The sequence below is a fragment of the Myiozetetes cayanensis genome, unplaced genomic scaffold (assembly GCF_022539395.1).
Source record: "Myiozetetes cayanensis isolate MyiCay16 unplaced genomic scaffold, myiCay2020 scf13, whole genome shotgun sequence".
Lineage (NCBI taxonomy): Eukaryota > Metazoa > Chordata > Aves > Passeriformes > Tyrannidae > Myiozetetes > Myiozetetes cayanensis.
In genome coordinates this window covers 7,117,864-7,143,325 of record NW_026086937.1, presented here as the reverse complement: position 1 = coordinate 7,143,325, position 25,462 = coordinate 7,117,864, and the positions used below count along the sequence as shown (strand labels likewise).

At 38.7% G+C, this 25,462-nt stretch overlaps 1 protein-coding gene across 1 annotated transcript in view; it reads right to left on the bottom strand.

Moving 5' to 3' along the window:
* Nucleotides 1-1,579: 1,579 nt before the first annotated feature.
* CAB39 (calcium binding protein 39) overlaps nucleotides 1,580-25,462 on the bottom strand; it is a 39,610-nt gene continuing 15,727 nt past the window's right edge. The window contains exons 2-9 of the mRNA XM_050308201.1: nucleotides 19,588-19,744; nucleotides 11,669-11,833; nucleotides 7,871-7,989; nucleotides 5,691-5,859; nucleotides 4,894-4,953; nucleotides 4,137-4,202; nucleotides 3,140-3,283; nucleotides 1,580-2,333 (exon numbers count right to left, since the gene is read on the bottom strand). Coding sequence (XP_050164158.1) covers nucleotides 2,145-2,333; nucleotides 3,140-3,283; nucleotides 4,137-4,202; nucleotides 4,894-4,953; nucleotides 5,691-5,859; nucleotides 7,871-7,989; nucleotides 11,669-11,833; nucleotides 19,588-19,701 — 1,026 coding nt within the window. The 5' untranslated portion in view covers nucleotides 19,702-19,744 and the 3' untranslated portion in view covers nucleotides 1,580-2,144. The remainder of the gene's footprint in view (nucleotides 2,334-3,139; nucleotides 3,284-4,136; nucleotides 4,203-4,893; nucleotides 4,954-5,690; nucleotides 5,860-7,870; nucleotides 7,990-11,668; nucleotides 11,834-19,587; nucleotides 19,745-25,462) is intronic.

The window sequence follows — 25,462 nt, the reverse complement described above, 5'->3', positions numbered from 1 at the left end:
TTTTTAATACGAAGAGCACGTCAAAGGAGCTTTAATTTAAATACAACTTCTTTTCGAAAGCCAACATTCAAATGTTTCCACATATTAAAAAAGTCACCATAGTCGTTGATTCCAAGGCGTAATATAGAGTAACCTCTACCCCAGTCCAAATGTTTTCACTTCTTGACATATGTAAATCTTTAGCACGTCTACATCTTTCTAAAGAGGAAGCCTTGCATGTTTATGGTGAGTAACTTTGCAAATAATGTTTTCCTCCACTCAGCTATGATAAACCAAAATAGAGTAGACTGTTAGTACTGAACTACAATACCACCTCAATGCCTGTGATTTTCAGGAACAGTAAGCTGTTTCCTTTCCTGTAGGCAAAATGATTTGGTTTGCAAAGGAAATGTTAAGAACCTTTCGAAAGACCAATTATAATGTTAAGAGCAATTTTAAACCACTGAGTGAAAACACTCAGTTTTCTGGAGCTCTCGGGTTTCCCTTGTGAAGGCTTTCAAATCAGCTTAAACGTCACTGATTGCAAAGGATTTTCAGTGGGAAGAGGACAGGAAGCAACAAACATTTTCTAGAGCATTCACAATCACTCAGTCATGCAGAATTTGAACTTTCAGACCCCAATCCGTAAGTTTGCTTGGTTGTGATCTTAGAGTTACTATATGATGGATAGATACAATTTTAATAACATCATTTAGCTATATTTAGTAGATTCCTTTTGTATGGTCACAGTAACAAAAACATGGTGCAAAATCAGTTGGGTTTTCTGGTTTGTTTTTTTATACTGATAGTTTGCAGCATGAAAGAACAAAATCAACGAAATTAAATCATTTTGTTATCCTAGGACACCTATGAAATAGTTTCTTGAAGTTGGAGGGAATTAAATCATTCACTTACACGACTATTGTAGTGAGTTATACACTGTAAGAAAGAAATGACGCACTGCAGGCTCCCCAGAAGTAAGAGGGATCGATATTAATTTAGCATAATCTTTGCCATTTGCAGAGCTGGTGAGCACAATGCTAGTTTAATTAAATAAGGCCAATATTATCCAGTAAGAATGTAGTATAAAGGGTTCCAGTTCTCTATTTCAGCCTACCCTAATTGATGGCACCCCATTAGATAAGTGAATACAAAGGATTTGTTTGGGTTTGAGTTTTCTTTCAAATGCTGCAGTACTTAAGATTGTTAAATCAGCATTTCCATGTGATCTGAAGTATTCAATTACACATGAGCATTCATTTTGCAAAACTCAATATTAGGTAATAGTTACAGACTAATACAATAACATTCCTCTGCTGTACAAATTAAATCATATTTTAAAGAAATGAGCAGCCTAGGAGTTATATACAAAAGAAACCAGCAAGCATTGTTGAAATGAAATGCAAAATGTCACTGCTAGGTCTACTGTCTGAAATACCTTTAAAGTAAAATTAACAAAAACCCTTAGAACATATTTCCAAGTTTACAAGTCAAGTCTCAGAAAAATCAAATCATGTCAAAAAAAAAATTCTATAAAGCAGTGAAAGGCATATATACATTTTCCTTATGAACCTTGAGATTTCACTCTTTTAAAAGTTGCTAAGTTTCAGTATCAGTTTATTTGCAAGACAACTGTTTATCCCAATAAGCTCACATCTTAGATACATTTCCCCTTTGATTACAAATAAAGCACTGCACATTTTTTTTTTTTAATCAAGGCATATAATCTTATACTATGGTGCCAGGTATGCACAGGTCACATTGTGCTCATTATCTCAAACAAGGTAAGTGCAAACATACAGATTTGTTCAGATTTGCAAGCATGCAACCTGTTACTTAACTACATTAATACCTTCTCTCCTAAGCCAAACTAGTATCTATATGTTTGCTTTCACGAACCTAGAATCTCTCTTTTCAGGACTCCTAAAACAAGCAGTGTCTTTGAATTCTGAAATGACACAAATATCAAGAAAGTCCACATTGTGCAAGAAAGCAGCAGCTATGTTTCTCAACTTGGACTAAAAATGAAAAGAGAAAAACAAAAACCGTTCACTGAACAGCAGATTAGCAGTAATGTTCCTCATGAATCGATAAGAGTGCCTGATGCTGAATATCTAACAGCAAATGCTGAATTTGGGTTTAATATTTTAGAGGTTTATTGGAGATTAAGCTTCTTGCTGTGCTGGTCTCTTCAAATCCCTGATCTGTTTAACTAAATAGGTCTTCTCATCATTAAATTGTTCATCCTCGGTCCTGTCATTCTGAAACTTGCTGAGGAACTCAATAAGTTTGGTCTGGTTCTTTAGAAGGATGTCTAATATAGGCTGTGTCTTGTTAGGATTGGCTACAAACACCTGCAAGAAAATAAAAGGCATTGAGGAAAAACAGTGAGAAACAGAAGACTAAGTTAAAAACCAAAGCTATCCAACAAAATATCGATGATCTCAACTTAAAATTATTTTTTAATTATTCCAGTACCCTACAGAAAAAAATAATGGAGTAAATGCAAGTTTTAAAGTAAAATTACTCCTTTTTCCATCAGAACATAAGCTGAACACCAGCACCAAGTAAATTCAGTCTGTGGGAGGTGACCAACCACAATACCCTCTGCAGAAACCACTGAACCATGGTAAATTCTATAGCAAATGCATGGTTTCATATCATATATAGCATCAGATGGTATCTCACTGTTCACTACAAAGTTTTAGATCTCAAGTTATAACTCTCAGCTGCTTGTCTGCTGCAAAGTCAGAAGGCATCTGTTATAATGTGCAAATTAGGTAACCTGACTAAAATACTGCTGTTCTTCAGAGATCAGGCAGCATGATAAAAACACTTCTGAACTCCAGGGTGCTTCATGATTTTGTATGGAATTATGTATTCCTCCTCATCTTAACTGCACTTCACCCTTCTTAATTCCAAACTGTTCTAAGAGAGATTACAGGATGCTCCCAAGTAGTTTCTAAACAGTTTTCAAAAGGCACCACGATATCTCTTTGTAAAGATGGATCATAATAAAGGCAAACATCAGCACTCTCTTTAATCACTTAGCAGACATTAAGATAAGCTCCACTGAGGCTCAGCTAAGTAGTTTACTTAATTAAACAACTTCTGCTTGGATTCTTATGTTTTTGTTTCATGGTGGGGTTTTTAAACATACCTTAAACACATGGAAGGCCTCAAACTGAATGTTACGGCTCTTGTCTCGTAGAAGGTTCATCATTAGTTTGAGATTTTCAGGTTTACTGATGTATTTTGTCATAATTGTGAAGTTGTGTCTGTCCAATAACAATTCACCAAGAAGCTAAAGGCAGAAAACAAGCCCAGATGGAAAAATTACTAACAATGGACATAAGAATCAACTGTTTCATAAGTGCTTTCAAACACCCTGAGCAGCTGACACTGGGCTGTAAATACAGTAACAACAGAACTCCAGTGTCCCAAATTTCAAAGTGCAGGGTGCATTTTTCTCTTATTTCCATCATGCAGTTTCTTCTTCTTCTCAGAAAAGAGAAAAACCACCTTTGCTCTCCCCCTTGTTAGGAAATGGAAATGAAAGAACAGTCTTTCATTCTTTTTTCCCCATGACTTCATTACTTTTTTCATTTATACAGAAGCTATTCAGAACCAATAACAATGCCTTAAAAACCATCAACTAAAACTTAAACAGGTTAGTACTTCACATTCCTTTTGCTATGTTCTTTGTCCAAAAGGGATTAAAAGGATATTCCCCACAAGGATCACCTTTGCTACGAGTCCTGTATTACATTTACATTCACTATTGCTTACCCCCTTGAATGTAAGATTAGTATTGCTCTAGGCACATCTTGTGAATCTTTGTTTAAAAATTATTTAAATGTGTCCAGATTTGTCAAAGTGAAAACAAAACAACAAAAATAAAGATATTTGAAGAGCAATTTCTTCACAGGGAGAGAAATTACTTGAGTCTGTGCTGGACACTAAATAATGTTAGTTGATCCCAAGAATTTGTTGACCCCAAAAATTAACTAGTTGATCCCAAGAATTAACACATAAGAAAAATTAAAACAAACACTATTGAAGGCAGTTACATATGCCTTTTCAAATACAGTCAACTCATCCTGAAATTAAAGGCATTCTATAACTTTGCATTTAATAAGAAAATAAAATTGCCTTACCTTAAGTGACTGTCTCTTTGTCACATAGTTTTCTGAATGAAGTAATTTCTCATATTCACTGAAGAACTAAACACAGAATAAAGAGAAGGGTTAGGACTTTTCCAAGTGTCATAGCCACTCTTCTTCTAAGTTATTGTAACAAAGTGGAGGAGATGCCAATCCCTAACACAAACATAAAATGTGAAGTCTCAATAGGTTCCTGTAAGTCACTATTGTTAAACATTGTATATGCCTTTAAAAAATACATATTTACTCTTTAATGTTTAGATTTCAATGTGGTGGAAGTAGTTACCTCATTATTTCTTAAACTGTAACAGGAATAGGTTGCCCAGAGAAGCTGTGGCTGCCCCATCCCTGGAAGTGTTCAAGGCCAGGTTGGAGCAACCTGGTCTAGTGGAAGATGCCCTGCCAATGGCAGGGGGGTTTGGTGGAACCAGATGATCTTTAAGGCCATTCTGTGATAGCTCCTGGCACCTGACGCTGTTCCATAATTCCCGGACTCCCAGCAGCAGGGAGAGGGATATCCTGGATTCCTCGGTGTCAGGGGAAAGGCAAGGGCTCCCTCTAGCGAACAAATCAGGCCGAGCGCCCACAGAACAACATTCCCGCTGCCTTCTCCTCCTTTTATCCCTTTCTACATCCAACAACAGGGTCTTGATCTCAATTTTACTGTTTTGCAGAAATTAAAACCACCGATTTCTTCAAAAGAAGATATGCAGCACGAGAGAGTTCTAAATACTAAAACAGATCTGCTCACCCTATCGTAATGCTGCTCCAAAAATTCTGCACTTAACAACTTGTGTCTTGTAAGCAAATCCTGCAAAAAAGCACAAACCCAATATTTTAACTAAAATATTTATACAGTACATAGACATTCACATTAAACAGTGAGCACATGTATGACATTCAATACAAAATTCTGCTGTTTCATTAAATGAAGAGATTTAGGACATGAATGCAGTGACCTGGACACTGCTAAGGATCTTGGCATCACTTAGGAAAGATCTGTGATGTGTTACTTTAACTCACAGATAAATAGACTGGAATTATCACTGAAGAGTGCTATTTAGGGATCAAGGCTGTGCTCTGCACATAACTACACATAACCAAGGTTAAACCCCATTATTTAATATTGATGAATATTATGCTTACACTCTCATAACTCAACAGAAAATTTCCCCAGACAAAGCAACAGCATCAAATATACTCAGGTATACATATTATAACAGAATGAAATGGAGTTTGCTCAGTTGAGGAGTAGCAGGCACAGATTTAAAGCCTCTGGCATGGAAGGGCACATGTGTTCAGGTAATGCAGGATAGTTTACATCTTACTCTTTAAAACAAAATTCTGGGGAACATGGTACATATTTAAAGGCATGTCTTGCATTCTGAGAAATAAGGAAGAGCAGTGCCCAGCCCAGCATTTGCATCACACCTTATTTTTTTATCCCCTCTCCCAAGGTTTGTTTTGCCCAGGAATATATCCCACACAGCATCTGGGTTCACAAAGAGAACTATAGAAATAATAACTCCAAGGCTGCCAGTGAATTACCTTGAATGTGGCAAATGCATCAGAAGCGATGTCAAACGTTGACATTTCCACGTATCTGAAGAAATCGTAAAATTGTTCTGACCACAAGATTATTTTAGCAAGTGGTTCATGCCGGATGCATTCCCTAAGCATTATTCCACAATTTAGAGCAATTTCTGGAGATTCGTACCTATAAAATAAACCCAAAACAACCCAAAGACTTTTTATAAATACTTTCATAAATACTTTCACAAGTCAGCACTGCAACAGCACACTAATTACAGTTTTCAGTACTATCAAGTAAACGAAACCTCAAAAGTTAGAGGTACTTTTTTTCTGGGATTCAATTTTTAAATACTACTACAAAATATTACTGGAACAATTGTCCATTACTTGACAAATTACAACCAATTCAAATGAATTTCACAAATGGAGAAACAAGACTAAATAAATATATTTTCTTTGTTCTCAGAATCAGTTTTCTTGTTCCATATTGGTAGGACTGCAGACATCTGGAAAAACAGTAAGTTATTTCTGTCTTGAAATCTACTTGCTTAAACATGACAGCAATTTACATAAAATGATCCATCTAACTATGAAGAGTCAATCACACTGGACATAAATTCACATCTCCTCTTTCATTACACCACTTTTCAGCATCACTGGCTGTTCTACACATTGTGGGGTTCAAGCCTCTGGAGCAGTCACAGACTCTTATACACCTTCCTGCCTCCCACCCATTCCACTGCAAGGGAATTAAAATCCACCAGAATAATTCAGGAGCAAAGTACCATTGTGCATACTGAGCATTAACTATATTACCATACAAAAACATTGCCTTATAAAACCATTTTCACTTTGAAATCTACTGAACTTTTTGCAACTCATCCAATAGCGTAAATTTACATAAATCTGTCTCAGATGTAACCAGATGTAACATGTAAGCTGCTAAAGCTAAATGCCCATTTCAAACATCCTGACTTATGAATATGAGTTCCAATAATCCCTGTGGGAATAATGCTCTCTGAAGGGTGCCAACACAGACTAGAAGTGAGCAGGAATTTGTTACATCCCTCACTCAGTCACACAGCAATGAGAACATGCTGAGGAAGCAGTTTTCTCTCTCTGCACCTCAGATGGTGTTGCCTTCTTTTGTAAATTATTTTGAAGAAGTACTGAATCAGTAGTTTCTTTTGTCTTATGCCACAATTAATATTTTTGCCCCTCTAACATTTAAATCACGCTTTACCTCAAAATTAAGGCTGCAATGCAGGGGGAAAAACCCAAAGCAGGCACTCTGGCAGACAAGTGTAGATCTTACAGTCATATGGTTTGGTAACTGTAGAACTACTACTTCAAACAGCTGTACTTTTAAAATCATTTATTAATGTTTGATGAACTTTTCCATCCCAAAATAACACACCGGAATTGCAATTTTCAGAACTATCTTAATTAATGCTATTAAAATGTGAGCAATTCCTTTTGAAATTAAGAGAGTACATTTTCAATTTTAAAAAAAATCTTATTTTAATACAAAAATATTAACAACACCTGCTTTCATGTTTTGAGAACCACAGCTCTACATGCCCATATTCAATATGGCACTGCTCTTCAATAGCCAGTCCATCAGACAATATAAGAATATCCAGCACACCCAATAATACAAGAACAGAGGAAGAAACAGCCATCTGGCATGCTCAGTGTGCTCCAAATTATTTGTTTGGTTATATCTGAGTTGATGCGTTTGTGTCTCTACAGGAATATAAATCACTGTGAATAAAAAGTCTAAGACCTAACTAAGGCCAGGGGATAGGCCAGCAAACTAGAAATGACAGTGGTTAAAAGGAAAAAAACACCCCAGCCTTCAACTCTTGATAAGTTCACCAGGGAATAGTTTAAATAGGCTCAAATACTACACTGAAGGAAAACGTCTGACTACCCCAGTAAGAATATTTTAGATTACTAACAGTTCTCAACTTTCAGTTGTATTTCATGCAAAAGTAAATTGCTGGTGATTCATTACTCCAATTTTCCTTTACTTAGGGGAATTACAGACCCCAAGACCAAGAAAAAAATAAAATAAAAACCCCCAAGCCTATTGCAAAGGAAGAACAATCACGTCAGAACTCTCTGCTTCTCCACGAATTTAAAAACTCTTTTACTTCTAGTGAAAGCATATTTATGCTTCACAGTGCACGTACCCTTTTAATAGCATGAATAATATATTCTGTTGAGTGCAGATGTATTCGACTGTGGGAGTTCTTGTACCAATTTGTCTTCGGAGAATGTTGTTGAAAATTTGCGCCACATCTTTCTTGCCCTGTCAAAAACACTGGCAGTTAAACACACAATACTGAAGTTCACCAGGAAAGTCATCAATTGAACATTGCCATCACCTCATGCATTCCTACTGAGTTCTGCAGCTCACTCAGCCTCCATACTCTGATCTTAAACAGATAAATACTCTGTTTCTTTATGCCCCTTTCAAATACGCCAAAGCACTCAAAATATGACATCATGTTGCAGCCAGACCAGGGGTAATTTACATCAAGAAGTAAAGCCAGTTGATGTTTCATCAGATACTTCTATGTAGCATCAATCTTCTGGGCTTATTTTATACTTGGTTTTGCTAATAACACGGCAGTTTTTAAGTGTGCTCTTGCCTGAAAGTGTGTTTCTTCAATATTCCATTATCCTCTTCCCTTATTTAGGAGCACATAATGCCACCATTAAGAGTGTGCAGAGCATTTCCAACTTCAGTGTTAACATCCAAATTAGAACTATACCTTATGAGAATAAGTAAGTAAATAAAGAAAAAAGTAACACACAGGAATCATCCACTGACCTAAAATGCAAGTCTCACATTTTTCAGTGCATAAAAGAAGTATAAAAAAGACCAGGATGCTGGAATTCAGTACAGAGTATACAAACAAACAAACAAAAATTGACATCTAACAAAAAGCTGACTATAAATATAAGTACTGTTCACTGTCACTTGCATGCATCATTTAAAGCCGTATTTCTGCAATTAACTGTCCATTTTGGATGGATACAATGACACCTTCAGGATTATGTGTTATCAGATCTAACCCAGAAAAAGACTAGGCAAACTTCGACTAAGTTTGGACTTGAAAATAAAGGCCCATTAAGCAACTCCACCTAAAGGTTCCCTGAATGTTATAAACAAACCCCATAAGTATATAGTGCTTCTTGACAGGTCGAAATCTCCTGAGTAACATCAGTAAGCTTTTGAGTAAATGCAGGGCATATTTAACTAGCAGGAATTTTAAAAACAACAGCAATTATTTAAAATTATTTCCATTTTCTAATCAATGTCAAGCAGATTGCATAAGAAAAATTGCAATGTTTATGTTTATAAAAATGTAGGAGGACTGTAGTTTTACAAATGGCATGTTTGTGAATTCCCACCGACAGTTGTGTTGGAGTGTTGTTTTCAGGATATAAGAGATTGTTTGTAAACGCTGTTTTCTCAATTACAATTCCATTGAAAGCCAGCCCAAAGCAACACCAGAACTCTTTGTTCTGCAATGAGTAGAGCAGTGTTTCTAGAAATCGCTTCCCTCCAACTCCACATAATACAGTCATCAGCTATCACTCACTAACGTTGCCAGTTCTGCACTGGATCTCACAGTTTGCTTTGGACTCCCCAGCAAGAACAGCATTTCCTCATTATGCATATAATTGAGCTGCTGGTGGCACACAGCAATCCCAGAGGCAGCTCTTGTCACAGGGACATTGCTAAGTGACCTCATGGCCTAAGGCACCAAACCCTGTGCCAGCGGCCACGGCTGCGAGAGGTGAGAGGGACCCTGTGCCTGCCATGTCCTACCAGCAGAAGGATTCAGCCTCCCTTATGCAAGAGGCATTTTGGGGTTTGGCTTTTCTTCTTCCTTCCACAAGAGATACCATCTCTCCTACAGACACGCTAGTGCAGCTCAGCCAGGAGATAACTGGTAAGTTTGTAGATGGCTGGGTTGACGGCTTTACTTGGAAAACAGACTTCCAGAGAAGGGCATCATTTTAAACAGGCCTTTGCATACATACAGCAAAGGCTGGACAGTCGCAGATTGTTCATTAAAACATGACATTTGTTACTTTTCTAGTTTTTACATATTACTCTTCTGGGCTTTTTCACCATAACAATTCAGATTCAAATACATTTGAGACAGTTTAAGAGTCAGAGTGAACAGCCCCTGTCTATTAATTAGCTGTCTGTTCCTGTTCTACAAGGAAACCTTCTTCAGAAATTAGTGACGTTCTTGGGAGAAAAAAAAGTTTAATTTATCACTGAATGACCTCAGGTTGTGGTGGAAAGAAGGAAAAAATTCAAGACCTACTCTTGAAGTTTAAAAAACAACAGAAAATCAGACATATATTTCCATCAGTAATATGGAGAAACCATTCCAAATGCAGCAAACCCATAACCACAGAGATGTGGGATATCAGAGCCAACATCTCACTGACTCTGTGACAGCTGGAGCACATTTGGAGCACAGGTGTGTTGACATTAATTCCAGGTAACAACAACAGCTGGACAGTCTGCCAGATCCCATCCTTAAAAAGCAGACTAGGTCCAGCCTAGAAAGCAGCACGGATGACTTTTCTCTCTCAAGGGGGAACCGTCATATCCTCGTGTAACAAAGCAACAGAAGGTCCACAAGCAGGAAACGACTCACAAATCTTTTCAAGTCCCCTTGGAATAAAAAGCACAGTTCTCCCTAATGAGAGCAAGCCTGCACAAACTGTTATCATTCCTCATTACCAGGAGATAATGAAGGTTTCCTTTGCTCATAACTGGGCTGGGTAAACATCAAGCTGATACAAATCTAGAGGTCAGCAGAATCCAGATGATGTTTCATGATTTCCTTTCCTCAGCAATAAAAAGGCCATCGCATTTCAGCATTCCCTCTCAGCTTTCCCAGGTCTCCTTGCTTATTTAACAACTTGAATGTTTTATGTTTGGTATAAACAGTTGTGTGGATAGGGAAAAAATACCACTGTATTATAATTAAACACAACTCAGAGGGAGTTATGGGTGGGGTGGAGGGGAGAGAAGAAAGAACTGGGAAGAAAGCCATTGTTTTGGGAATGTCAAACTACAATAGGACTTTAAACTGTTGTGTTTGCATTGTGAGCAACTTGTTTATGAACAATCCTGTTTTTAAGCAACCTGAAGTGGGATGGTCTTCATGGTGGAGGCTGTGGAGTGAGATACATGGGGTTTGGCTCCTTTCCTAGACAACCACACACTTCTCGTGAGACCTCAGGGAAAACAGAAAAATCCAACTGTACTGCAGCTTCTTATATACAACTGAACAGGGTGATTCTTCACTGTGGCATGGGGAAGCTAAATTGTGCCACACGTGGTGTACTGACAAATGCCACAGAAGTTTGTAGAGAGATATGTTTTAATGTAAGTATTGATATTTCAAATTAAGCGATAAAAACTTGGGCTTGTTGTTTAATAAACACACAAAAAAAGATGAGAAAAATAGAAAAAAAAAGGTTGCATCACTTGTTTCTAAAAAGAGAGAGAAATACCAGACTGTTAATAAAACTGAAAGCCTTAATTTATAAATTCTCTTTTCCAAGTAATTTGATTTAACAAGATGATAATATAGATGTGCCTTGTAGTATTATGGTTTGTCACTATGGTATTACTGTTAAGAGATTAACTCTTCTGTTACACAACAATTAGGAATTATTCCATAATTTTAACAGAACTGTATCATTGGATTAGAGGTTTATCTGCTTCAAATTTGTGTTGCTTATGTGCCTAAATTAATGGATTTCATATTCTATAGTTGCTTCATTTTCTGTGCAGTTTGGAACAATGAGTTCTCTTTCTAATGGATTTGTCATAACCAGAAAATAAAAGCAGAAGACTGAATTGTATCTTAACCAGTTTAAGTGGTAGGAATTCAGATGTGTTTATTTTAACATACAGAATATAAGAAATGCCAAACCTGTTTTCTTACCTCAAAATCAATTAGCTGCAAATCAGCTACTAGGGTACTAAGAAGACCACTGTTGTACAGCTCCTGAGCAAGCTGTGCCACAGCTTCTGTTTGGGGTTCTTTCTCATTTGTGCCGTACAAGATTTCTTTCATGGCAACAAGGTTTTTTGAGACCTCCTCAGTGGCCTAAAGAAAATGGGAAAACAATAGAGTTAGAACACAATGCCATTTGTCTTTGTTACTGCACACTCCATTATTCTTAACATCTGCAAACTTCCACTAAGGGGGGGGGAGGAATAATCAGGAAATGACAACCTGCTAAAAAAAACAATAGATATTCTTTCTGCAAATAAGACTGTTATAAGAGTGGTCATTTAAAAAAAAAAACAAAAACAAAACACAAAGACTAGGGAAGACACACACAATTTAACAAGTTGCTACAAATAAAATCTCTTCCTTTTTACCACCCATCAACTTCCCATTCAAAAATCCCCTAAAGAACAGCAATGGGATGAAAAGAACCCGACAGAATTTCCATTCTGTAAAACAGAGTTACACACAGTCAGACTGGAAAACGTGACATGGAGACTCGTGTCTGTCCCCAGTGAACTGCTCAGAGAGACCAAGTGCATCCCTCCTACAGATTCTGCCCTCATCAGGTATTGTCAAATACTGGGCTCCCATTCAACTTAGTGCAGGTGACATTTTTCCTTTCCAGCAAACAAAACCTCAGGGAGAACCTACTTTAGTTTTCAGGTTGTCTCAGCATAAAAGAACAAAACCAGCAAACAGCCCCCTTTGTATCGCCTCAAAAGGGCATGGCCATACAGGAGACAATTAAAGGTCTCAAATCCTTCCCCATTTCAAGTCCCTCTTACAGAACACAGACAGGTCTGACCTCTCACTTAGGAAAGCCAGGGTGAGGAGTTCCTAAGTTGCCATGATGAGCTGGAGCAGCATTTAGCAGTGGAAACACAGTTAATCTCATGAGTAAAACCAACAAAACAATAAATCAACAAGAACACTTCTAAACACCCACTTCTGAATCTTAAAGCACAATTATCTTGGACCAAAAAAAAAAAAAAAAAAGAACCACTCCTTTCAATATATATGTTTACTTAGCTTGGGGGTAAAATGCTGGAAATGATCATCCTAAATAGGTGGTTTAATTATAGTGTATTAGTTCTTCACGTGCCTAAAAAGTCTGAATGGCTTGTAAGAGACTGATTTTCAGTAATTAGATGAACCTGTCAACAAAGTATGCATACACTTTAATGTAAAGTATTCATGATTGATAGCTCGGGGAAAATTAATGAAGTGAAAAAATGATGACTTTCTGGATATTGCCAGTCTTCCAAAGGATTATGTCAGAAGATTTCTCATTTGTGCTTTTTATCTGGAGAGGCTTTAAGATCAGCATGACCCATGCACTATTCAAGCCAGAGCCATTCCAGCTTTGCTAGGTAAGCACATAAGGATTCCATGACCTTTAAGGAGGCTCCATATCATCTTCAGCTCCTCCACAACTTTCCACTCCCTGCTGCCTCCCTCTTCTTGCTAACTGCAGTTCCCAGTCCCGGTTGTCTCCTCCTCAATCGAAATTCCAAAGGATTTTCTGTGCACTTGTTGGTAAGACAGTAAGAAGCAGGTGCTCAGTAAGTCTGCTTAGATTCATGACAGCTCCTGAAGACACGAAATGGGAAAGCCAGCTCACCATACTGTAGCAGTATTACACCACACACGTGTTCTATTTCTCTAAAATTCAGAAGAAATGCCTTTTTTCTGGGAAAAGAATAGGAACATCTGTCAAACATGGAGATAAGAAGAGCTGTCTTCGATGCATGGCTACCAAAAAAAGAAGAAGCAGTAATAAAACCTCTACTGCAGTTTGTCCCTGCACACTAATGTAGGAAGCAAGATGAAAGAGGAAGAAAGGCAGAAGTCCAAGTAACTACCCATTTTAAGTAAGATGATTGTATTGAGGAAATGCTTGTAATTAAGAACAATGCTAGTGGAGAATTTTTCATCCTAAAACCCCAGGAAACAGAAGAAGCCTCCCCAAACCCAAAACTGTTAATCCCACTTGAGGGCTGTCACTCACCACCAGCCCAAGAAAGACACTAGTGATGGAAATGCTTACAAACCAGGAAGAAAACACTGTAGTGTTTCCCAACACTGAGGGCTTTAACAAAAAAAGGGGGGGGAAAAAGCAAAAAAAAAGCAGCAGCTTTCTAGCCTAGTGTAAACATACAATTTGGTAACTTAAAGAATAGACAGTAGGACTTAAATGCTCTTCACAATTGTCAAAACCATCCAAATATCCTTCACTTGAACTTGGAACAACATGAAGCTTTAGTGGGAAGTAATGGCCTAGAGACACAGAATCACAGAATCATTTAGGTTGGAAAAGACCCTTAAGATCAAGTCCAATCATTATCTGAGCCCTGCCAAGTCCACCACTAAACCATGCCCCTAACATGGAACAGCTTAGCTGGAAGGTCCCTCAGGAGGTCATCAGGGACCAACCACCTGCTCCAGGCAGGGCCAGCCCTGCTCTGAACAGCTCCACGGATGGACACTGCAGCCTGGACCAGTGTCTGACCACCTCCATCACGAAGAGTCTTGCTGGCATCACTTCAGCTAAGGCCAAGCTACCATTTCTGGATACATTCTGCAAATACAGAAATAGGAGGTTTCTGAAACTATTATATCAATAACCAAGGTCTTCTGGTGCACTACAATCTCATAAAATGTTACATCTCTATACTTCCTTCTCTTCTACTCAAAAACTCAACATCAAAAAGAAGATAAATAAACTCCTACAAACTTCTAGAATCTCTCTTCCATATTCCATGAACTCTCAAACATATCCCAAACACAAGATGTGCAGGCCTATTTTTGCCCTTTCAGATGGAGAATGAAATGTGGATTGCTACATTGAAAAATATAAAGCTACATTAAATAGCAATGTTAAGAGCCAAGCAAAAAAATAGTATTAAAAAAAAATCAAGAAAGATAAAGCTGGGTAGCATTACTTGCATGATTTACCTAAGGTACTGAGACCTACATAATTTCCTAATGCGCTGCTTTCTTTTAACAGGAAAAGTCTCTAGAGGACGATCAAAATACACAATGAAGTTAATCCAAAAACCCATGGTCAAAAGTAGAATTAACAATCAGACACCATATATAAAAAATAAATAAAATGTATCCCAATACTATATATAAGCAGGGTATATTTTATATATACTGAATAGTTATTTTATATTTATATCTATTAAAAATAGATATAAAAATAGTATCTAACTGTATATATTTTATATATTAAAATTTATATTTTATAGGTATTAACATTTATTTATATGTATGCTCTCAACACTAAGAAGGAGCAATCAGCATTTTAGAGAAAAATTCTGTGGCAAGTCACGTTTGAAATTTAACGGTGCCAGACAACACCATCCGAGGACAAGTCAAACTATGAAAGTTAAATGTAAAGCAAGGGAAATAAGGAAAGTACTTACTTCCCTATTTTTATCAAAGATAAGAAGATACTTAAAAATAAATGCAGACACCATGAAGGCACACATATCACTGTTACACAAGAACAGATCCATGTCTTTATACCTATGAACTGCTATGGTTTATGGTGTCTGGAACTATAAGTGAAATACTCTAAAATTCGTTATTTCCTTAAAGAGTAAGCCATGCAAATACCAAATACTTCATTTAGAATTGTACAGCTGGAGTATTCAGGGTTTATAAACAGTAGAAAAAGAACACATGGTCAGTCCCAAAATATTTCCAATGAGCTTGACAGGCTCCAGGCCTATGCAACCCCTGCGGCTGGGGGTTCTATACACATGGATAATGCAGTTATAGCAACTGCACTATTAATGAAAACATCCATCAAAAAGATAAACCAGATATAGCTTTGAGCCTACAGTTGGTGAATATTTTTACTAGTCTAGAGTAGTATCTATCATAAGTAACAAATATAATTTTTTAATGATTCTATTTAAAATTGGCTGGATTTCAGAATGTTTACAAAAACATACAATTTTGTAAATAGATGACTGCCTACATCAGTACAGTGTGCACACTGATTGTGTGATTTTTCAGAAGCTATTTAGCACAAAGAGCCCAGTTCAATTAGAAAAGCAACACATCTTCTCACCTTACTTCCAGAAGAAGCCTCATCTTTACTCTTTGAGTAACAGCCCCACACCACAGGCCAGGCAGATCACTTAACTTTCAGCCTTCTTTCAGCCATGGGTTAATGGTACACACGTGCACAGCAAAGTTAAAGTTTGACTGCTTCGTAAATGGCAGCTGTTAACTCATGGAATGAAACCTTGTGTAAGTTACACTGGGGAGCTGAGTGCAAGCAGCACGTGGTGCAGCCCCACACATGGTGTGTGCCCACCCTACAGAGCTGGGGATGTGAACAAGAGAGGCCAACCGTGCCTGCAATGGCAAGAGCTGCTCTGGGCAGGTTAACCCAAGGTCGGAGGATAGGGAAGAACGAGTTTATTACATGAGTAAATATTTACCTTCACGACAGTACACATGTGCCACAAACCAGGCTAACTGGTAGTGTAAACATAAATGCTGATGTCAGCCAAAGAGGGGGAAGAGATGCAAATCAAGACTAACTAATGGGCTGGGTCAAAGGTAGGTCCCACTTACATGAAAGGAATTTTCCTTTCCCTTCCCTTTAGCCCCCCTTTCTGAGAGAACACAAGTCCTGGAGAACGAACAGCATAGGGGATGAACACATTTTCAGTTATAAAGCACTCAACATCTCATTTCCCTTTGAAAATGCTAACAGACAGCAAGCTGTCCCCTCTATCTAGCACAGGGCTGCAGCCAGCCAGCCCCAGAGCTGTGGTACACGGGGCAGCCCCTCAGCAACGAGCCACAGTCCAGCCTGGGCAGCCACTTCAGATTGCAGCTCCTGAGAAAGTACCACACACTCCAAGGGCATTTCAAAATGACCCAGAGAACTACATGGTTAATTTTTCTCCAGTTTTCACATAGCTCAAAAAATGGGTAGATTACCATGTAAAGTAGAATTCACTTGAATTTCACATTTTCAGTTACAGTACTTTTTTTTCCAGTACTGCAGAGCAGAATGTTTCTGTGAACAAGAGGCATCATGACCCCTACTGTTTTACACCTTTTGTTTTGAAGAATATCTTCCATGTGGATTACAAAGAATGTACAGGAACACACACTGTCCGAACTTTAAAAATCTTTATTATCTCCTTTGCTTTTTCCTCCTGTCACAAAATATTAAAGGTTTTAAATTTCAGCCTAAGCACTGAAAAAAACGGAGCAATTCTGTTCAAGCATACTTAATTACACTTGTTTCTAGGGAAAATTATTTGTCTAATTTTCTTACAAATCTGTATTGCCAAATGTGTTATGAAACTAAGAACATCCTCTACATAGCAAATTCAGTATTTTAATTCTAAGAAACAAAGCAGTGTGGGAAAAGTAGGTATTCCCTGATAAAAGCTTGTCTTTACCATAAGGAGTAATCAACAGTGAGTATGTACCAGGCTGCTTAGCACTGAAATTTTGTTGTTGATATGTGACAGGCTACAAAAGCACACCCCTGGATCAGAGACCATGAAGAAGAAATTACTGAGAGGGAGACCATATTTTATACAAGTCTAATCACTAATAAAATGAAGTCATTAAAAAAGAAAAACTCTGGCATCCTTCTTCCCTTTTAGTAAAAGGCAGTAATTTTTGTGCTTTACGTGCAGTGAGTCTTTCTATTTCTGTTACAGTACTATCTACAGAACTCACCCTTTCATCAGCACAGAATTCTTCTCCAAAAGAGGCTGAAAAGTTACATTACAGAAAGGATCATCATAATAAAAGGGATAATGAAAGATAAAAAGATGCCTAAATACTGAGATATGGGCACAAAGAAAATCTTTGTTCTTTTCTAATAATGGCTGCTGCTCAGACCCCTGCTGTCTTTTAACTCCAAAGTCACTCCAGTCATTTCAACAGACTGGACAGGAAGAGGACACAAATTCAGCGTGTTTGATCAGAGCTGTGCCCTCAAAGATTTGATGACTGATCTGTAAGATATTGAAGACCTTTCTCTACCACACCAGTAAACCATCCGAGATAAACAGTCACAGCCAGAGGTACCTTCCTGAAGTTTTGGCTTGCCAAGGAACAACTATTTCCTGAAGAATCTCTATATGGAGGCGTTGACATTGGTGTTGTGCATGTTTGGATCCATCAGCTGCTCTCCTTTGTGAATAATGGATGACAGGGAACAGCAGCACCACACCCAGGCTCAGTCTCCTGAATGCCAGGATTTAACCCTCCTCTCAGTTAACCTGGTGAGCGTGGCTACCTTCTCCACTCCTTCAAGCAGCATGTGTCGCTCTCTGCATGACACAAGAGACCACTCTACAGGATCAGTGCATTGTTTCTTGTCCAAGCAGCAGCCTCACAGGTCTCTGAGCAGGATGGAGGTGTGGGACTGAAGGCCAGCAAGAGGAAATGGTACGTAATAACCTTCAGCTACAGCACCAAGACCACAGGCATGTGCTGCAGTGCACAGCCTTCCACAGTGGGATGTCCCCCATTAGAGGTCTAAGCACCAAGAGATGCCACAAAAGAGCACGGATTTTAAGATCAAGCCCATCTCCAGAAATTAATAATGAGGTCAAGATGAAGGGGGTAGTGCCATGTCTCATCACAGACTCTTCAGAAGACACCTTCCCCTCCTCTCCTGACAGATGTCTCTTTTAGTAAAAGAAGAAAAGCCTTCACACAGGCCTGCATAACACACCGTAATATTTTTCTCTCCAGCAAGAGAGAAAACGTGTCAAGGAAAAATGCTGTGGTACACTGCAAGACACCTGGAACATAACACATGCTGGCAGTGGGGTAGAAGATGCTGATTTTTAAAGAATTTGGGATAAAGACGGCAATTTAATTAAGACCCAGATTCTCCTGTACTTAAACATAGCAGTGTCAAATGTAGGTGAAACTGAACATAGAGGAACTGGCCACATTCTGCTTAAAATACTACTGAACACGAAAAGATTGTGACTAACTCCTACACAGCACTGTGGATAACAAGAATGGCACAGACTAGTTAAATAATGCTGGGAGAGGATCCAAGGAGAGTATCACAGCCTGCTTCAAAAGCTGGTATACCGGAGAGGGAGATGTTTTGTTTGGGTTTTTTTGGTTTGTTGGGGTTTTTTAAGTATTCAAACCTATGACCTTGTGCTGAGTTTATCAGGAAAAACTTCATCTAAACAGTGAATACCTCTGTCACACAAGTCACTAGGGGGGATGCAGCTGCACACAGGCTGAACTTTAAGATCATTTTCAGTCAAGTTATCAAGACTACCAGTTGAGAAGGAAGTGACCGTCGACAGGCAGAGATCCTGAAGTAGCAACACATCCATCTAAAGGAAGCTGCACTAGCACAGGAACTTTTCACTACATCTTCCTGTGGGCTGAAGAAAACGCAGGAAAGTCAAAGTATATTCTCTGCTGATATCCATCGAGACACAAAGTTCTTTGGCTCCAGTAGGAGACACTCTGCCTGTGAAAATTTGCATGGACAAGCAGAGACAGAACTACTGTGCAGTAGTAAAGGCTCTCCAGTGGTCACAAGCACCAGAACACCCTGGAGCTGTGAGCTGCTTCCTAAAGAATGCAATGTCCTACAGTCCCAAACCAAATTATTTTAAGTAGTATTATCAGCTGCCAGCGGCATAAAAATGCAAAGCCAACCAACGTGAAACACACCTGTTCAAAGGCACATAACTTACCCTTTATCAGGCTACAAAACCCCAAAATAATTCCTAATTGATTCTGTTTCCACAGCTGTAAATTCCACCCCCCTCCCCACCCCTTTCAAATACTGTTTAGCAACTGGAAAGTCACAACTGTACCTTTTCTGCCTTTTTGTCAGAGATATCTTGTTTTTCGAGAACTGCCATACTTTCCTTCAGGTTCTTCACTATGTCTGCAGGAGACTTGTGGGACTTGCCAAAGGGGAATGGCATGATTGCAAACCACACGGTCTTCCTCCTACAGCTCCTGCTTCACCTGGAAAAGGAGGAGAAAAAAGGCACGTCAGAAATGAACAGGTGGACTAGAGCTTGCCACGACAAACTTAAATTCTTGTATTTCTAATTCTTTTAAAACATAAGATACAGAATCTAAGAGTTCACATTAAGATCATCATCTTACGCTTCAGGAACAAATTAAAGAGCACATTAATTATGTCCAAAGCCACGCACTGTACAGATGCCACATTTGGGCAAGACTAACCAGGATGAATTATTCCAATTAATGCTGTCAAGCAAAATGCCTTCCTAACATGAGGTCTCTGACACACAGGTCACCATGTCTCAGTGGTTCTGCAGAGACTGTCCAGGTTATGTGCTTTCATCCAGATTCATTCCATAACAAACCCAAAGCAGACCCCAAAGCCTGCACCTCAGTGCAGGACCTACAAGCACAATGCAGACAAGGCTACAGCAGCTTATTCCTATGTCAAGACACTTGGCATGTCCTGGAATTTTCATATCAATACTACTGTAATTTCATACTGAAACACAGTCTCACCCTCACTCATTTTATGGGAGATACAACTTGTCACCAATAACAGCGTGACAAATGCGACACGGATGTAAACACTTGTAAAACCAACATCTGATATGTATCTTTTTCAAAAAATAATGCATGTCTTACGGGAGAAACTTTCCTTCCCTGAAAATATTTGGCTCTTGAATCCAAATACATTTATTCTTCTGTATATTTACACATATTTGCTTTTGCACACACATACATATATTTGCTTCTTTGTACAAAACAGAAGACTATTACTAGAATAAATGAGTGCACTAGATCTTTTGTTACTAAAGACATACACCCACATCTAAACAATAATAAAACCTTCTTGTAAGTGAACTCCATAAAGCACACTTCTACAACTCTCTAATCTAGACAGAAAAGAACAGGAAACTATATTAAAAATGCTGATAGTGCTACTTCTGCTAGACACAAAAGACAGCTGGAGCTGGCAGAGCAGAGACTGCACTGTCATTCCAAAGAAGGGACACTGCCCTGAAAGTTTAATTTCTACCTCCCTACAATGTCCACGTACTTGGTAACAAGTCAACTATAACCAGTACTTGTATCAGTACTTTGCTCCTGGATTAAAATATCAGCTCATCCACCATGAACTCCAAGATGTTACTCCTGATCTTACTCAACAGCGTTTTGATCAAGGATTAAAAATACCAATCTAATACTATTTTTTAGTTACTCTGATTTTTAAAGCAAACAAGTTGGGCTGGCCCAAAGGGCAACGATTTAAAGGGGAAGAAAAGAAGCACTCGGATCTTTAACCAAGTAAATTTCCATAAACAGGGATTTCAGGTAAGCAGCTACAGAGATCATCCCTCACTGTTCCATGCCTGCAGCTGACTCCACACAGCTCATAAAAAGCATAAGGTAGGTAGTTTTTTTAATTAATTACTTTCAGATAAAAGTATCAGCAGGAAAGTTGAAACAAGACTTTCCACCAGCCATTTCCATTCTTTAACAGATCACAAGGACCTTCCGTTGCATTTATTGTGCAGTATAATATCTGTGTCATTATAGTATCTCTCATTCACAATTTGCACAAAAAAAGGGGCTGTAACACCGAAATTACAAGCACAGGACTGGTACCCTAAGAATAGAGAGCCCCCAGGTTATTCCTTAGACAAGAGAATTTTATGCCTAAAACTTCATCACATCCAGTGGAACCAAAACCTACATCTAAGAAAAGCACCACTACTTACTGTTATTTAACAAAAAATTTAATGGCATTTCAAACAATATTTAAAGAAAATTTCACGGGATTTTTTTTTCCCCTATAAAGAGACAGGTGTGAAAATAAGCACAATTTCCCTACAACATGGAGACATACCTCGATCATCACAGCAACATTTTAAATGTTCCCTTTATCTCTCCCTTTGATTACCACTCCTGCCAAATGAAGATGAGCCCTGAAAACAAATCTGAATTCTTTCACGCTTGCATATCATCACTGATAATAACAGTGTTTAACAACTACTCTGCATATCCATCCTGGAAGATGGTTATACCCACATAACAGAGCAGGACTGGCTCAAAAAATTGCTAGTCTTAATTTTTGGCTTGTGTTTCAAAACAGAATCAAAACCAGCAGGAATCAGAACAGATGAGAGAACAAAAACACTATATGGAATCACAAAATCTGGTATTACAGCAATATACAAAGAAAATAAACCAATAAAATGGCTCTGCACACTCATTTTCTGGAGCAGAACTATGCTACTCCTAAACTAAAAGACTACATGGACAACACAACCAACCTGTGGAAATACAGAATAAAGACAAACAGCTGTCCTCCTGGTGTGCCCAGGATCTAGGTTTGCAAAACTTGCTTTGCCTCCATGCAGTGCTCAAATTAAAAACAGTCTACAGTTTTGCCTTATTCATAAAACCTTACAGGTTCTGCATAAATCAGATGCACACACAAGTCGTACACAAATTTCATTGTAGGTACTAGCACATCTCATAAAAGATAATCAATTAATAGCAGTTCACTAGCATCTAGTTATACTAAATGTTTTTTCCCTGGATGAATTTCTCATAAACAATTTGGAAAAATCAGGAAAGACTGTCGGCACCATTAAGAAGGAAATCCACACCCTTGACTACTGAAGGTGACATTTTGCTTCAAGGTATTTCATTTATTATATAAAATGGAATAAATACACTGTTTATGCCATTTCAGTTTTATTACTGGTAGGAACGCAGTGGCACTGCCAGGAACATCATCTGGGGCCTCAAGACTGAAGAGCCCACTAATCCTGAAGCAAAATTCTGTTACTGAAGAACCTGTGCCACATCCTGCCAAAAAAAAAAAAGAAGAAAAAAAAGCAGGAGCAGCCCTTTGTCTCTCAAAGCTGTACTTCATGCAGGAGAACATAGACAGGCTGTTCCTTTTTCAGCCCAGCAAAACTACCCCCAGCAGCACCCTGTGTGTGCACAATAGACAATGACAACATCTGTGTGAGACTGGAAAGAGCTGCCACCACCCACATCTGCAACATGAGAAAAAAGGGGAACAACATCAAGTGACATTTTCTGTAAATAAGAACAGGCCTTACATCATGTCAAATGATAACTGATTCACAATACCAGCACCTGGCTGCCTTGCAAACCCTGGATAAAAACACGGACTGTGGCTAAAGAAAGGGATCGCAGGACTCTCAAGAAGTTGAATTGCAACAAGTACATGGGCAGCTCTGTGCTCTGCTGGGCTGCTTGGCTTTCTCTTCCCTCCCCAGAAACCTCACTTTTATCCATTTGTTAAAAGAGACCATGAACAGCATCGTACAAACCTCCAGCTTTCTCAGGCAGGCATTTTATTTCACCAATATTCAAGCAGGCCAAACCTACCAAGATGTGAGGTCCTCAAAGCACCGGGGTCACAGCCACATTTAGAAATCTTGAATGACGTTCTCAATCCAAAGGGACCGTTAAACAACAACGTGGCATTCAGCCAAACACCCAGAGATTTGACTTCCACTGACACACACTCAGGCACACTGGGACATTTGGGCTTTTGTGATAAGCGGAGATAGTAACCCCTCTGTTTCAGATAGTATATAACTTCCAGCTCTGTCAATGCAGCCTGCATCCCTGCAGTTTGCTTTATGTGTAAGGCTTTGTATTGTTTTATTCACTGCATTGACCACACAATCAATGAATGTCCAATTTAAATCTACTACATTCCATATATAAGATTGGTTTTTTTTAACTAGGCAGAACGCTTAAAAGCATTTCTCTGCGAGGACAACCCTCTTGCAGGAAAAAAAAAATCACAAGAACAAATACAGAAGCAAGATAAACAAATTCCTTTCCTTTAATTAATTTAATTCTCCAAAGAAAAGGCACACCAGCCTGGAATATGGCCTCTCATGTAACTTCACTTTTTCTTATTCAAAGGTACAGAAAACGTGCCACCTCTATACCAGAAATGTGTGTTACGGTTTAAAAACTGATTGCTGAACAGCAGCAGGGTGTTTCTGTTGTAGGCAGTATGTTTTTGTTATTGCAAGCTCCCTGCATTACTATTTTCAGAACAATGCTGGTACGAGAAATAGTACAGTGACACTCCTGACTGCAGTGAAATGTGCAGTTACTCCACAGACAAATTAATTACCAGCACTGAAGTCTCACCAAGACAGGCTTTTAAAGCTATGTTGAAAGCAAAGGAAGACAAGCAGCACAAGCAAAGGCACAAAAGCAAACCTAACCCTTCTACTTAAGACATACCATGAATTTACCACAACATAAAAAAGTATTCAACTTTTTTTCTCTGCATAAATAAAGCACCATTTAAGTATCTAGCACTATTCCAGCCCAGAAGAGCAAACAGCCACCTTTCCCCCATGTAAAATGCTACTTAAATAATGTACAAACCCCAATTTTGTGAAACAAAGAAGTGCAGTAAACTCAATTCCTTATTCTACCCTAGGCCTCACAGTGTTAATTGCATTGTATTAAGTCCTCTTACTGCCTTGTTTACACACCAAGAGTTTAAGGTGACTGCTTTTAGCCAGCTCCTAAGGAGGAAAAGAGGAAAAAACCCTTCAGCTATTTCCTGGTTGCAACTACGCATGTTAAACAAAACCCAAGCCTAGTGAAAAACCACGTGGTAGCATCCAGTTAATGTGCACATAAGGAGATAAGCTGAAGATCACACAAAACCAACATAATTTTTTAATAAGGCCAAATAACTAAGAGTGAGGTATTCCCCAAGACACATGAGCCAACCCAAGAGCTGGCACCACTGATGGGGGATGGCCCATTCCTCCCCTGCTCCCAGTACCATCTCCTTCCCCCCACTTTCATGCTCGGCTCAGCTGAGCCATCCATGAGCTGAGCCACTCACTGAGTGACCAGAAAACCAACCTGTACAAGGAAAGTAGAGAATACATCCCTTTGACCAGCATAGTAGCCGTGAATGAGCTCCCTCAGCTCATGATCACCCCATGGTAAGGCTGGAGCTCAATCACCAGCAGGACTGAAGGGGGAAGGTCACTCTCCATCATTATTTTGAGTGGTCTGATATTTGTCTGAGTGCCCCATGTGTGGCTGAACTCTCCAAAATGGCAGAAGACAAAGCCAACCAATATGAGGGAAAATTAATTAGAAAAAAAATAATTGGAAAGGTTCTTAAGACAAACCAGCATATGGCACTCCCAACCGTGAGCCAGAGCCAGCCCAAGGGAGGAGGAGAGGAAAAGGCTGGGGCAGGCAGGAGGGAAGGGCATATCACCTACTCCTCCAGGTAGAGGGAAGCTGCCAACCTCTATCCTGAAATCATATCATGTGTTGGTTACACTCAGCAGTGTTAATAACACATAGAAGAATGGCTTAAACAAATACAGTTAAATAAACTAATGAGTCTATGAAGGCAAAATATCTAGATTCACAACAAACAGTTGGGTCTGCTCTGCATGTGGACTTTTAATTGACAATTTATCAGTCTATTACTGACAAAACATGCTGCATCTTGCTAAAAAGAGGCATGTTGTTATTAAAAAATATAACACAGCAGGCTCGTGTTTGTCTTGATAGAACTGATTTCCCCCAGAACCTGCTCTTTTGCTGTAGGCCTCTCGGATTAACAGGGATCATTAAGCCAGTATTGAAAACAATAACATAAATCAGTTTTCATCACATCTTATTGTCACAAGTGGCTGTTAGTTCAGTCAG